The sequence below is a fragment of the Macaca thibetana genome, chromosome 12, assembly GCF_024542745.1.
Source record: "Macaca thibetana thibetana isolate TM-01 chromosome 12, ASM2454274v1, whole genome shotgun sequence".
In the NCBI taxonomy this organism is placed as follows: domain Eukaryota; kingdom Metazoa; phylum Chordata; class Mammalia; order Primates; family Cercopithecidae; genus Macaca; species Macaca thibetana.
In genome coordinates, this window is record NC_065589.1 from 39,528,389 (window position 1) to 39,541,983 (window position 13,595).

The 13,595-nt window shown below is 37.3% G+C and overlaps 2 protein-coding genes across 10 annotated transcripts in view; one reads left to right on the forward strand and one right to left on the reverse strand.

The window, feature by feature from the left end:
- The window catches only part of SUMO1 (small ubiquitin like modifier 1), a 1,087,495-nt gene that overhangs the window by 113,280 nt on the left and 960,620 nt on the right, over positions 1–13,595 (forward strand). The gene's annotated exons all lie outside the window — the stretch shown is intronic.
- Positions 1–13,595, reverse strand: part of NBEAL1 (neurobeachin like 1) — a 206,357-nt gene that overhangs the window by 85,969 nt on the left and 106,793 nt on the right. For all 9 annotated transcript variants that reach the window (XM_050750762.1, XM_050750761.1, XM_050750760.1 and 6 more), the window contains 7 exons: positions 11,154–11,239; positions 6,055–6,144; positions 2,865–3,033; positions 2,292–2,425; positions 1,666–1,825; positions 1,456–1,558; positions 450–606 (listed from right to left, as the gene is read on the reverse strand). In XM_050750762.1, coding sequence (XP_050606719.1) covers positions 450–606; positions 1,456–1,558; positions 1,666–1,825; positions 2,292–2,425; positions 2,865–3,033; positions 6,055–6,144; positions 11,154–11,239 — 899 coding nt within the window. The remainder of the gene's footprint in view (positions 1–449; positions 607–1,455; positions 1,559–1,665; positions 1,826–2,291; positions 2,426–2,864; positions 3,034–6,054; positions 6,145–11,153; positions 11,240–13,595) is intronic.

Consider the following 13,595-nt stretch of genomic DNA (forward strand, 5'->3'; position numbering starts at 1 on the left):
GCTCATGCCTGTAATCCCAGCACTTTGGGAGGCCTAGGTGGGTGGACCATTTGAGGTCAGGAGTTCAAGATCAGCCTGACCAATATGGTGAAACCCTGTCTTTACTGAGAAAAAAAAAGCAAAAAATTAGCTCGGTGTGGTGGTGCACACCTATAATGTCAGCTACTCAGGGGGCTGAGACAGGAGAATCACTTCTCCTTCTGGGAGATGGAGGTTGCAGTGAGTTGAGATCGTGCCACTGCACTCCAGCCTGACTGACAGAGCGAGACTCCATCTTAAAAAAAAAAAAAAAAAAAAAAAAAATAAAATGTACTTAAGTACCTAATATTGCATGTGACACTACACATAGTTTACCCTCAAAATATTTAACTAGACACATACATACGTTCAGAAGATGATGTAGCAACTCAAATGCTTAAGGAAAAGTAGATTTATCTTAGGCATAATACCTGTTCTTCTTCATTAGTAGCAGCTATGTACCCCATAATACTTTGTATCTCTTCATGAGATCCACCTTTGCACAGAAAATATTTAATTAGTCCATATAAAGAAGTCCTTATTGTTCGAATATCATCTAGAGATAGCTCATTATATTTACAACCATTCCTGAAAGAGAAAACAAGGAATAAAAATTGAAATTTTAATTTTTACATTTCCTTCTTTTTGAGATGGAGTGTCACTCTGTTGCCCAGACTGGAGTGCAGTGGCGTGATCTCGGCTCACTGTAACCTCCACCTTCTGGGTTCAAGCAATTCTCCTCCCTCAGCCTCCTGAGTAGCTGGCATTACAGGCATATGCCACCACACCTGGCTAATTTTTGTATTTTTAGTAGAGACGGGGTTTCAACACGTTGGCGAGGCTGGTCTCAAACTCTTGACCTTATGATCTGCCTGCCTCAGCCTCCCAAAGTGCTGGGATTATAGGTGTGAGCCACTGTGCCCAGCCTAATTTTTACATTTCTATATTTTCTATATAAAAGAATTCATAGTGTTAAAAAAATATTTCCATGTAATTCTGAGATTCATGGTAACTCTGGCTTGCTTTTCTTTTTAAGGAAAATCTTCTGAGTTAAGAGTTTCAGGGAATAAAATAGTTTATGTGAATACAACACCCACTGCATAGCAGACATAGTTTAAGTGCTTTACATTATTAACTAATTAATTTAATCCTCAAAACAACCAAAGGCGGTAACAGTTTTCTTACCTCCTATCAAAAATGAAGAAACTCAAGCACAGAGAAGTTGAGTAATTTGCCTACAGTTGCACAATTAATGAAAGCCAGATTCAAATCCTGTGTAGCGATCCACTATTCATTTTAACCTCCACTCTATCCTACCTCTCTCCAGTTAAAACATACTAGAATCGCTGGTAAAGAGAAAGTCTACAGTCTACACATTCCATCAAGTAGCAGAAAGAAAACAATATATCAAAGTGAGAAGGAACAAGGGCATCATACCCATAATAAATCCTAAGTGTATCTAGGAGAAACTGCACACCATACTTCTTTCGGAAAACTCTCCTGCTGTCTTTAATGATGGTTGAAAGATACTGTATGTGACCTAAAACAGAAAGTTCAATGGTAAGTAATTCAGCTAAAACAAAGTCAATAGGTAGTTATAAATTTCTAAAACAACTATAAAGTTTTTATCTGAAAGCCTGCTCTTACCAATTCGAAAGGGAAAATCTCCACGGTTCCAAATACTAAAGTCAAAGAGTAAATACTGATACATTTGTTGCAGGAGCTGCATATTTTTCTCTAATGATACTTGTTCAATTAGTAACTGAACTGCCATCAATACATTAACATCAATCAAGGTGCTTGGCACCTGAAATCAAACAGAAGAGGGTTTCATATAGTTCAGTTTAAATAACTGTCATTAAGCTATAATTTTAAATCATTAATTCAGAACATCTACTAAGCATACAAATAGAAAAACCCACATTAGAAAAACAAAAACTTAAGTATTGGTTTTTCTGATATTACACCACAGTATATTCTCCTACTGTCATATTCCTAAAATAGTCTTATATTTCTCAATATCCCAAATACCAAAGCTATCAAACAAGGTTGTATACATCAAAGATCATACACTATTACATAAAATAAGTATTTCTTATATAAGATGATTCCATGCAAGTTTTTAAAAGCTGCCTGTGAAACAAATTATATCCATTAATAAAACCCAGGTTGTAATAATCCTTAAAAATATATTGATTGGGAAGAAAAAAATCCCAACATCAACTGCAAATCACAATCATTAGTTACATCAACACAACGTTAGACTGGCTCACCTTCTGAAGTAAAGTACCAAGAGTTGCAACTCCATGGGAGTGAATAAGATTGTCCTGATTGATAGGATGTCTCTGAATAAAATGTTTCACAATCAAGATAAATGTTGCAACTAGGTTTCTCTCTAGTCTTGACTCTGTGGAATCAGGAACATATTAATTATCATAATTACTCTAATCATTTTTATATCACATTTTCTATATGTTAATGCACACTGTTATACAAAGTAGAAATCTGGTTCAGCAGTCAGCTTCCAACGCTCTATTGTACAATAGAATCAGAAAAAGCAGGAACTGCAATATTGTATATTTATGTGCACATATTTTCTCTACCACAAATTTAACAATGTGGTCATATTTCCACTAAGAGTATAAGCTAAGGATATTGGAGATCAATCTGCAGTTTTCTGATGAAAGTATTATAAACTTTCTGAATGATATTAGTAAAAGTAGAAACAGCTGCTACAGCTACAAATGGTTAAGTTTCTTCCAAATGACAGTAAAACATTTTCATCTATTTCTCAATTAACTTTCAAATTTCTCAATGACTATTTTGTGTTAATTTCATCTTAATACCTGAGGCCTTTGTGGAAGTCAATACGAGCCAATCTCCTTCAACAGGTGTTATTGATTCAGGAACGGTGCTTTCATTCTTTTCTTCAGGAATCTGTCCTTCACTAAAGTGGCTGATTTGTTCCAACAAAGGAAAGAGTACATTTAACCCGCCTATGCAGTTTATGATATCCTAAAGGGAAAATTATAATGTTTAAATCTTATAAAACAAGGACAATTTTGTCATTTAATATCTTCACATGTATGAAGTTATAATTTGCTAGATAAACCTTTAAGCAATGTGTAGGATAACACAAGCTGAAGAAAGTTTTGGGTAGGAAGATGCTTTACAGGGCACCTTCAAGGGTCACCACAATCAATACTCAAGAGAAATCAGGCCAGATCATTTTTACTCCATCTTTGTTTTCCAAAGTTTAGGGATTTTGAACATAGGCAAATAAAACAACCCCATAAGTGGACTTTATAATGTAACTCCAACAATGGAAAAACAACTGTCACTAGGCAATTAGGCATAATAAACAAGAGAAAAAATAATGGAAAAAAAATGCACCTGGTGGTAGAAATATGACTGACTCCTCAACTTTTAGTTTACAAAAAGGTAGAGAGGGTATTTCAGCCGAAGTTCAAAGTTTGGATATTTTGGCTTAATAAAATATTTTCTATATCTTTTGATAAGTTACTAATATCACTGGCCTCAGTTCTTCATCTGTAAAATGGGGATAATAATAACACCTACTTCATAAAGTATTGCAAGGATTAAGTAAGCTAACATATAAAAGGTGCAGTGTCTGACATACAGTCGATACCATACGAGGTTTGCTCTTATTATTAATTATTAAAGTGTTCTGAATTGCCATTTGGATACAACTTAAGTCTTCAAACAACCTCTTCATATTCTTTGTTTTCTTAGAAATAAATTTTATTGTGTATATTTGAGTTTACAACATAATGTTGTAGGATACACATAGATAATAAAATGGTTACTATAGTGAAGCAGATTAACATTTCTATCATCTCACATAGTTACTTTGTGACAAGAGCAGCTAAAATCTACTTATTTAACAAAACTCCCTAAAAAAATGTAATTTTATTAACTATAGTCCTCAGGTTTTACATTAGATCTCTGGACTTATTCATCCTACATATCTGCTACTTTGTTGAGTTTTTCTTGTTTGTTTTTGAGACAGGGTTTCGCTCTGTCACTCAGCTGGAGTGCACTGGACTGATCACAGTTCACTGCAGTCTCCACTTCCCAGGCTCAAGTGCTCCTTTCACCTCAGCCTTCCAAGTAGCTGAGACTACAGGAATGTACCACCACACCCAGCTAAGGTGTGTATTTTTTGTACAAAGTTTTACCATGTTGCCCAGGCTGGTCTCAAACTTTTGGGCTCAAGCAATTTGCCCACCATGGCCTCCTAAAGTACTAGGATTACAGGTGTGAGCCACTGTGCCTGGCCCCATATCTTCTACTTTGTTTTGACCGTTTGTCATACCAATTTTGAAGAGCTTTTTTTATAAGTAAGTAAATTAACTTTTTGGAAGGCAAATATTATTTTACCAGTTGTCATTTCATTTAACGTTTTTGATCTTTCATTTGGCTACAGTATAAAAATACATCTTTCTCTTTGAAATTCTGTTGCTTTTTGATTTCCACCTCAGCCAAAAGTCTAACTAGTTAATAATACACATAGCCGTAACTCAGGCCACAAAAAAACTGCTTTGATTTTTAGGTACATATGGCACATATAAACAGATTTCTATATATAAAATACCACATGGAATGAGCTTTGTAAAATCAGTCTTACAAGTGAAGCAAAAGTTAATTTATGAATTGTCAATCACGTCATAAATCTTACCATGGTAACAGATTTAAAAAAAGTGCTCTGGCTGGGCATGGTGGCTCACACCTGTAATCCCAGCACTTTGAGAGGCTAAGGTGGGCGGATTAACTGAGGTCAGGAGTCCAAGACTAGCCTGTCCAACATGATGAGACCCTGTCTCTACTAAAAAACATAAAAATTAGCTGGGCGTGGTGGCAGGTGCCTGTAATTCCAGCTACTTGGGAGGCTGAGGCAGGAGAACCACTTGAACCTGGGAGGCAGAGGTAGCAGTGAGCTGAGATCGCACCACCGCACTCTAGCCTGGGCAACAGAGCAAAACTCTGCCTCAAAAAAAAAAAAAAAAAAAAAAAAAAAAAAAAAAAAAAAAAGAACAAGAACAAGTGTCCTTATACCAAAACTAAGGAGAAAAATGCTTTATATACCATGAATAACATGAAATTAACACTAATTGATAGATTTATTTCTACACAGGCAAAATTACCTTAATGATTTCTGTTTCACTGAAAATAATAAATGTATTTGGTTGGTGTTAACTGATTAGAAAAGTTTTTTTTCCTGATTTACCAGCAAGTCCTCTTATAATTATCTTTTATTTCCCTGATTTACCAGCAAGTCCTCTTATAATTATCTTTTATATTTCTTTTATTTTACTTAGGTTATAACTTCTATTTAAAATATAATTTAAGGAAACACTATATTTAAGAATTAAGACTCTCTCACCGTAAACAACCTTTACTAATTTAATCACTCAGTCAACACCTACTTGTTGCATAACCCTGTACCAGGAACTGGTTAAAAAAAAAAAAAGAAAAAAGCAGTGACCTTTCCTTTAAAGTTCTTATGGACTACTAGAGCATTAACCAAGCAGTTACTATTTGCCATGGTAAGTGAAATAACAAAGTGCTAGGGATACCCATAAGAGCAGTTTGGTCTTGGAAACTAAGTAGAGGCCTCTAGATGGAAGGAAAGTTCCAGCTGTGACACAAATATGAGGTCAACGAAAAAGGAAAATAAGATTTGAGAACTCATATAGACATGGCAAAAACATGCAAACTCCACACAGACAGTTGCCCCTGCCAGGAATTGATTTTTTTCTCACTGACTTTATAATGAACGACATTATTCAAAGACCTGCTGTAGCTTACAAAGGTAATTACATTTCAAACCAAGTCATTCAACTATGTCAGTCATTTAACTTTGCATTTGTTTATCCTTCAAATTGTATGTTTGCATAACATTTTAACTGACATCTATTATTCAGATCAATCAGGCGGTGCTTTAAAAACAAAATCTTTAATAAGAGTATCAGTAAACTCATATAATGTGTTGCCCAACATTTACTATTAATTTACCTTAATGTCCCAGTTCACTACTTTGTTTCCTGTTAATCTTCCATGTAAACAATTAGTAGATAAATCAAGACAAATTGAATTTTTGCAGGCCTAAGAATAAAAGAAAAATATGGCAAACCACCAATTAGAACAAAACATAAATTTAACCACATATAGAACATTTCACCATAATATAAAAAGGAATATAGGATAGTTAAAGATAAGATGCCCATCATATGAATTTTAGTATTGCTGTTCTCTCTTAAAAGAAAGAATTAGGGCCGGGCGTGGTGGCTCATGCCTGTAATCCCAGCACTTTGGGAGGCCGAGGCAGGGGGTATCACCTGAGGTCAGGAGTTCGAGACCAGCCTGGCTAACATGGTAAAACCCCGTCTCAACTAAAAATACAAAAACTAGCCGGTGTGGTGGTGAGCCCCTGTAATCCCAGCTACTTGGGAGGCTGAGGCAGGAGAACTGCTTGAACCCAGGACACAGAGGTTGCAGTGAGCTGACACGGTGCCACTGCACTCCAGCCTCAGTGACAGAGTGAGACTCCGTTTAAAAAAAAAAAAAAAGACTCAGGAATTAGATTCTAAAGCACCCACTTAAGAAAAGTAGGTCACTGCTGCTTGTCATCTGACAGATGAGCTATATATAACAAGAACTTTTTCGCCAGTCACGGTTCTTTTTTTGGGAGAGTCTCGCTCTTGTCACCCAAGCTGGAGTACAGGGGTGTGATCTTGGCTCAATGCAACCTCTGCCTCCCAGATTCAAGCAATTCTCCTGCCTCAGCCTCCCGAGTAGCTGAGATTACAGGAGTGTGCCACCATACCCGGCTTATTTTGTATGTTTAGTAGAGATGGGGTTTCACCATGTTGGCCAGGCTGGTCTTGAACTCCTGACCTCAGGTGATCCGCCACCTCAGCCTCCCAAAGTGCTGGGATTACAGGCATGAACCACTGAGCCCGGCCCCGCCAGTCACAGTTTTAAAATTTTCATCTTTTAAACAAATACATGAAAACAGATTTTTGGCTTTAAAAAAATTCAATGTTTTATTTCCATTAGCACTTCCCTAGGCACAATTTCAAGATACACATAAAATGTGTGATTAAAATGAGAGATAAATCACAGAACAAAAAAAAATCATGATATAAAAATACAACTACAGGAATAATATACTATTTTCCCTCATGTTGCTGCCAGACAATTCTGGCTGTATTCAGAGTAAGAGCTTAGTCTGCAACTTTAGAAACAAAGTTATTTGTTAACCTCCATTTGTAAAGGCATGTTAACTTCATATTCAATCCAAATTTTCAGGTAATGAAGCATCCTTGAATCTAATCTAATCCCTATTCCAAAAGAAAGTAAACCTACAAATTTTAGCGCACATGATGTAGCTACTGATTTCCTCTTTAAACAAATGAGAAAAATTGCTTTAATAAAACAAATACTTAACGTAAACATTATCCGTCTCAGAGACACACGTCTTTCTCCAGTTATTACTTTAGTCTGTAACTAAAAACTGTGTATCTATGACCTGTTTTAACACAATAATCTCCTAATGGTATGACTGCCTCTAGAATCCTACCCCTCCAATCCAACTTTCACGCTGCAGCTTAAGACCATTTCTAAAACGTGAACCTGATAATATTACTCTTCTGCTTAAAATTCTATCCATTGCCGATTATTTACTCTGACATAGGAGGTTCGCTATAATGTGACCTTGCTCTCTAGTCTCATATACTCTTGCTCAGTGCCGTATACCCAAATACATGTAGAACCCAGTTTTACAGTCTATGCCTTTTTAAGTGATATTTACCATGCATCCCTCCTCAACCTTGTCTTCTAAAACACAAATGAAACCATCTTCTTTATGATTTTCTAGCTTCCTGGAAAAACAAACCACTCCTCATTTGCACCCTCACTATTATTTTGTACATTATTCCAACAAAGAAATATTGTATATTAGCTAAGGATATAAATTAAACAGGCTGGGTTCTAACTCTAGGATTCCCTAGAATTATGAGTCTAAGCAAGTTACTTACTGTGCTTCAGAAAGCTAAAGCTTAGAAAAGATAACAGATCATACCATATACCTCTCAGGGCTTTTGTGAAGATTAAGTGAAACAATACACATGAAGCACTTAGCAAAGTGCTTAACATATTGTTAACACCCCATAAATGGTAGCTAAAAAGGAAAACAAATGCTCATAAAGTTATGTTGAACTTATTTAAAAAAAAATATTTATTTTACTTTAGATTGTAAACTTCTTACAGACACTTTATTTATCTTTGTATCCTAAGGGTATAGCATAATTCTTGACACTAAGAAGACACTCAATAAGTTTTAAGCAAATGGGTGACTAAACACCTCCGATAAATGAGTACAAAAAATAAAAAACTTGACTATTTTTAAATCCTCTGGAGCAGCTTTTCCCAAACTAGTATTTGTTAATAACTAAGTTAAAATAACAAAACATGTTCTATGCTGAAATAGCTGGTGAAACAGTAGGACAAAACAAAAGTAAACTGGTTTCTTTATAGCGGAATTTTAAAAATGTATCATTAACCTCCAAGAGGGATATAAAGAATGCAACAGGGCTGGGTGCGGTGGCTCACACCTGTAATCCTAGCACTTTGGGAGTCCAAGGCAGGCGGATCACCTGAGGTCAGGAGTTCGAGACTAGCCTGGCCAACATGGTGAAACCTCGTCTCTACTAAAAATACAAAAAATTAGCCAGGTGTGGTGGTGCCTGTAATCCCAGCTATTCGAGAGGCTGAGGCCGGTGAATTGCTTAAACCTGGGAGGCAGAGGTTGCAGTGAGCCAAGATTGCGCCACTGCACTCTAGCCTGGGTGAGAGAGTGAGACTCCATCTTAAAAAAAAAAAAAAAAAGTTGGCCGTCACACATCCAGAACTTGCCACTAAATATATTGTTTGGATTATATGCAATTATTTCTTAGCTATCTATGCTATATAGCGGAGAATGCAAATAGGTGTAAGATACAATTCTTGCCAAGAAATAACATAAGATATAGTAAACAAACATGTATCTTCGGGAAAAGAAGTTATACAAAGCAAACAAAAATATAAGACTCAAGAGATATTATAACCAATGCAACGCATAAACTTTGACTGGATCCAGGATTCATTTCTAAAAGGCTATAAAAATATTTTTGGAAAAATTTGAATACAGAGTATATATTAGATGAATTATGGGCCATTTTCTTAGGTAGGTAGATGAATATGTAGAAATATACAGGGTTGAAATGTCTTGATAGCTATGTCAATTTGTTTTCACAAATGATTTGAGACAAAGTCAGCAAGTACAGTAAAACGTTAGTAATTGGTTAATTTAGGTGAAGAGTATATAGGATATCACTTTACCATTCTTTTGACTCCTCTCTAGGTTTGAAATGTATCACAGCAAAAAGAAGGGAGAAAATAAAACTAATAAGCAAATTTTATTAGGTCAGATACAAAAAATAAATATTTAAAAGTATGGCCAGACATGGTGGCTCATTCCTTTAATCCCAACACTTTGGGAGGCTGGGGTAGAAGAACTGCTTGAGCCCAGGAGTTCAAGACTAGCCTGGGCAACAGAGTAACACCCTGTCTCTATAAAAAATACAAAAAAAAAAAAAAAAAAAGCTCAGCATGGTGACACATGCCTGTAGTCCTAGCTACTCAGGAGCCTGAGGGCGCAAGGACTGCTTAAGCTCAGGAGTTCAAGACCACAGTGAGCCATGATCCCACCACTTTTTTGGAGAACTTGTCTCCAAACAAACAATGTTGGGTGGTGGGGTAGAAAAAAGTCCTTTTCCCTTTTACTTATCTAATAAAAGCAACCGAGGTCAGTAAGGACTGAGGGAAAAAAGACAAAAGAATTGTGAGAGATAAAAGAACCGGGAGGAAGAAAAGAGGTAGTAAAAACATTAATTGTTTCCATTATGCTAAATGTTACATGGACTCAGAAAATGTTTTGGTTTTGTGAGATTATACATTTTTGTGTATCTTTTTCTAGTTTAGCCAGCTGGTGTATGATAATAATTTATTACTTTCTTTTTTTTTTTTTTTTTTGAGATAGAGTCTCAGTCTGTTACCCAGGCTGGAGAGTAGTGGCGTGATCTCAGCTGACTGCAATTTCCAACTCCCGGGTTCAATCAATTCTCAGGCCTAACCATCCCAAGTAGCTGGGACTATAGGCGCCTGCCACCACACCTGGCTATTTTTTGTATTTTTAGTAGAGATGGGGTTTCACTATGTTGGCCAGGTTGGTCTTGAACTCCTGACCTCAGGTGATCCACCCACCTCAGCCTCCTAAAGTGCCAGGATTACAGGCATGAGCCACTGTGCTGGGTCCTTTTTTTTTTTTTTTTTTTTTTTTGAGATAGGGTCTTGCTCTGTTGCTTAGGCTGGAGTGTAATGGTGCAATCAATCACAGGTCACCGCAGCCTTGAATTCCTGGGCTCAAGGGATCTTCCCACATTTGCCTCCCAAGTAGCTGGGACTATAGGCGCATGCCACTAAGCATGGCTTTTTTTTTCTTTTTTTTTTTTTTGCATTTTTCATACATTTTGTAGAGACTGGGGTCTCGCTATGTTGCTCAGGCTTGTCTGGAACTCCTGGCCTCAAACAATCCACCTGGGCATCCCAAAGCGCTGCGATTACAAGTGTGAGCCACTGTGCCTTCTGGCCTTTTTCTCCTTTCGAAGTGAACATTTTTCTTCTTCTCTGTTTTTTTTTTTTTTTTAATTTTTGGCTATATCACATTTAAAAAACTGAGCACAATTCTGTTTCATCGCTCCTTCTAGTAAACTATGAGAATACAAATACAAACAATTTCACTTACTAAAGTCAATTCATCGGTACAAATTCCAACTATAACGATTGCCATTAGTACCACAGGTATGACATAAGGATAATATTTGGACCCTCGTGGAGGAGGTATACCTTATTTTTTACTGCTTCTCACTTTCCTTTGAAAATTCATGATTATTTTGATGGCAATTCAAACCCCTCCTTTTAATTACCCAATGAAATGACAAAAGGAATAGAAAAGGAATTGCAGTTCACAACATAGTTATAACTAAATGGACAGTTCACAAATTTACTCTGACCTTTGCTGTGTAGTAAAGAAGGATGTTACCAGGCAGGTCGGCCATGTCAGACTCTTGACACTTCCAAGGGCTTAAACAATTTGGACCTGAAAATTATTTACACACATATACACACCATTGAATATATATGGTCTCCTTGGTTCTGTTATCAGAATAAAATTTAAAATTAAGCTACTTCGAGCTAGTCAAACAATATAGCTGAAACCCATTAAGCTAAAATTTACTGTTTTTATATTCCAGTTTATCCAAAACCTATAAAAATTGGGGAATAAATCAATTTCCATTACAGAAAAATTGTTTTATATAATATTAAAAAACTATTATCAGCCAGGTACAGTGGCTTATGCCTGTAGTCCCAGCACTTTGGGAGGCTGAGGCAGGTGGATCACTTGAGCTCAGGAGTTTGAGACCAGCCTGGGCAACATGGCGAGACACCATCTCTACAAAAAAGTATAAAAAATGAGCCAGAGGTGGTGGCATGTGCCTGTAGTCTCAGCTACTCAGGAGGTGAGAGTATCACTCAAGCCTGGGAGTCAGAGGTTGCAGTGATCTGGGATTGTGCCACTGCACTCTGGCCTCAGCAACAGAGTGAGATATTGTCTCGGAAACAAAAACAAAAATTATGATCTGGCCATACATGGTGGCACACGCCTGTAATTCCAGCACTTTGGGAGGCTGAGGCAGGTGGATCATCTGAGGTCAGGAGTTTGAGATCAGCCTGGCCAATATGGTAAAACCCCACATCTACTAAAAATACTAAAAAATTAGCTGGGCATGGTGGCAGGCGCCCGTAATCCCAGCCACTCAGGAGGCTGAGGTGCAGAATCGCCTGAACCCAGAAGGCGGAGGCTGCAGTGAGCCGAGGTCGTGTCACTGCACTCCAGCCTGGGCAACAAGAGAAAAACTCTGTCTTAAAAAAAAAAAAAAGAAAGAAAGAAAGAAAGAAATTATAAACAACCTAAGTAAATAACATGTCTTGAATCCAAGGAAATACACAACCATTAAAAATGATCATTTAGGCTTGGCACAGTGGCTCATGCCTGTAATCTAAGCACTTTAGGAGGCCAAGGTGGGAGGATCACTTGAGGCCAGGAGTTCAAGACCAGCCTAGCAAACATGGCGAAACCTTGTCTCTACTAAAAATACAAAAATTAGCTGGGTGTGGTTGGCACACGCCTGTAATCCTAGCTACTTGGGAGGCCGAAGCACAAGAAACACTTGAACCCAGGAGACAGAGGTTACAGTGAGCCGAGATCAGCCACTGCACTCCAGCCTGGGCGACAGAGCAAGGCTCTGTCTCAAAAAAACAAAAAAACAAAAAAACAAACAAACAAAAAGAAAAGAAAAAAAAAGATAAGGTTCTAATATAAAGTCTGAAAGTGCGGGCAATCCCATTCATCTCAAAATTCCCATGCAATCTAAAAAAGATATTTAGACAAATAACAAGCTATTTTGCAGAGTTACATAACTCTTAAAAGCTTAACTCCTGAATATCCTGCTAGAATATACATATAATTTTGAAAGCAGTTAGGATCCAGTAATAACTATTAGTACATATATTTAAAATCATAGCCAAAATCCCAGCACTTTGGGAGGCCGAGACGGGCGGACCACGAGGTCAAGAGATCGAGACCATCCTGGCTAACACGGTGAAACCCCGTCTCTATTAAAAAAATACAAAAAACTAGCCAGGCGAGGTGGGGGGCACCTGTAGTCCCAGCTACTCGGGAGGCTGAGGCAGGAGAATGGCGTGAACCTGGGAGGCGGAGCTTGCAGTGAGCTGAGATCCGGCCACTGCACTCCAGCCTGGGCGACAGAGCGAGACTCCATCTCAAAAAAAAAAAAAAAAAAAAATCACAGCCAAAAGAAAAAAAGCCAAAACAAAATGAAAAACAGTTTGCAAACTTATTCAAGGTCCCCTAATTCTACTGCCTTCTGAATTCTTCAGGTATATTAATATATCAGTTGAAAAAATGACAAGTTTTAGAATAAGGCTCATAATTTTGGAAGCAGTTATATAATTTCTTCTGGAGATACGGTTATACTTTGTTTCATCGATTCATTAAAATCTGTCAAAAGTACTGGCAGTGTTATGGACTGAATTATGTCCCCCTAAAATTCCTGTTTAAAGCCAAAATCCCCAATGTGACTAATTTGGAAATAGGGCCTTTAAAGTGGTAACTGGAATTAAATGAAGTCATCAGGATGGGCCTTAATCTGACAGAGCCCCTTATAATAAGAAACATAAGAGATCTCTTTCTCTGTCCATATGCATACAGAGAAAAGACCATGTGAGAACACAGCAAGAAGGTGACCACCTATAAGCCAGGAACAGAAGCCTCACTTCTATAGAAGTAAGAGCCTGATCCTGACGTCACCTCAATCTTGAACTTCAAGGTTCCAGAACTGTGAGAAAATAAATTTCTGTTGTTAAAGCCACCC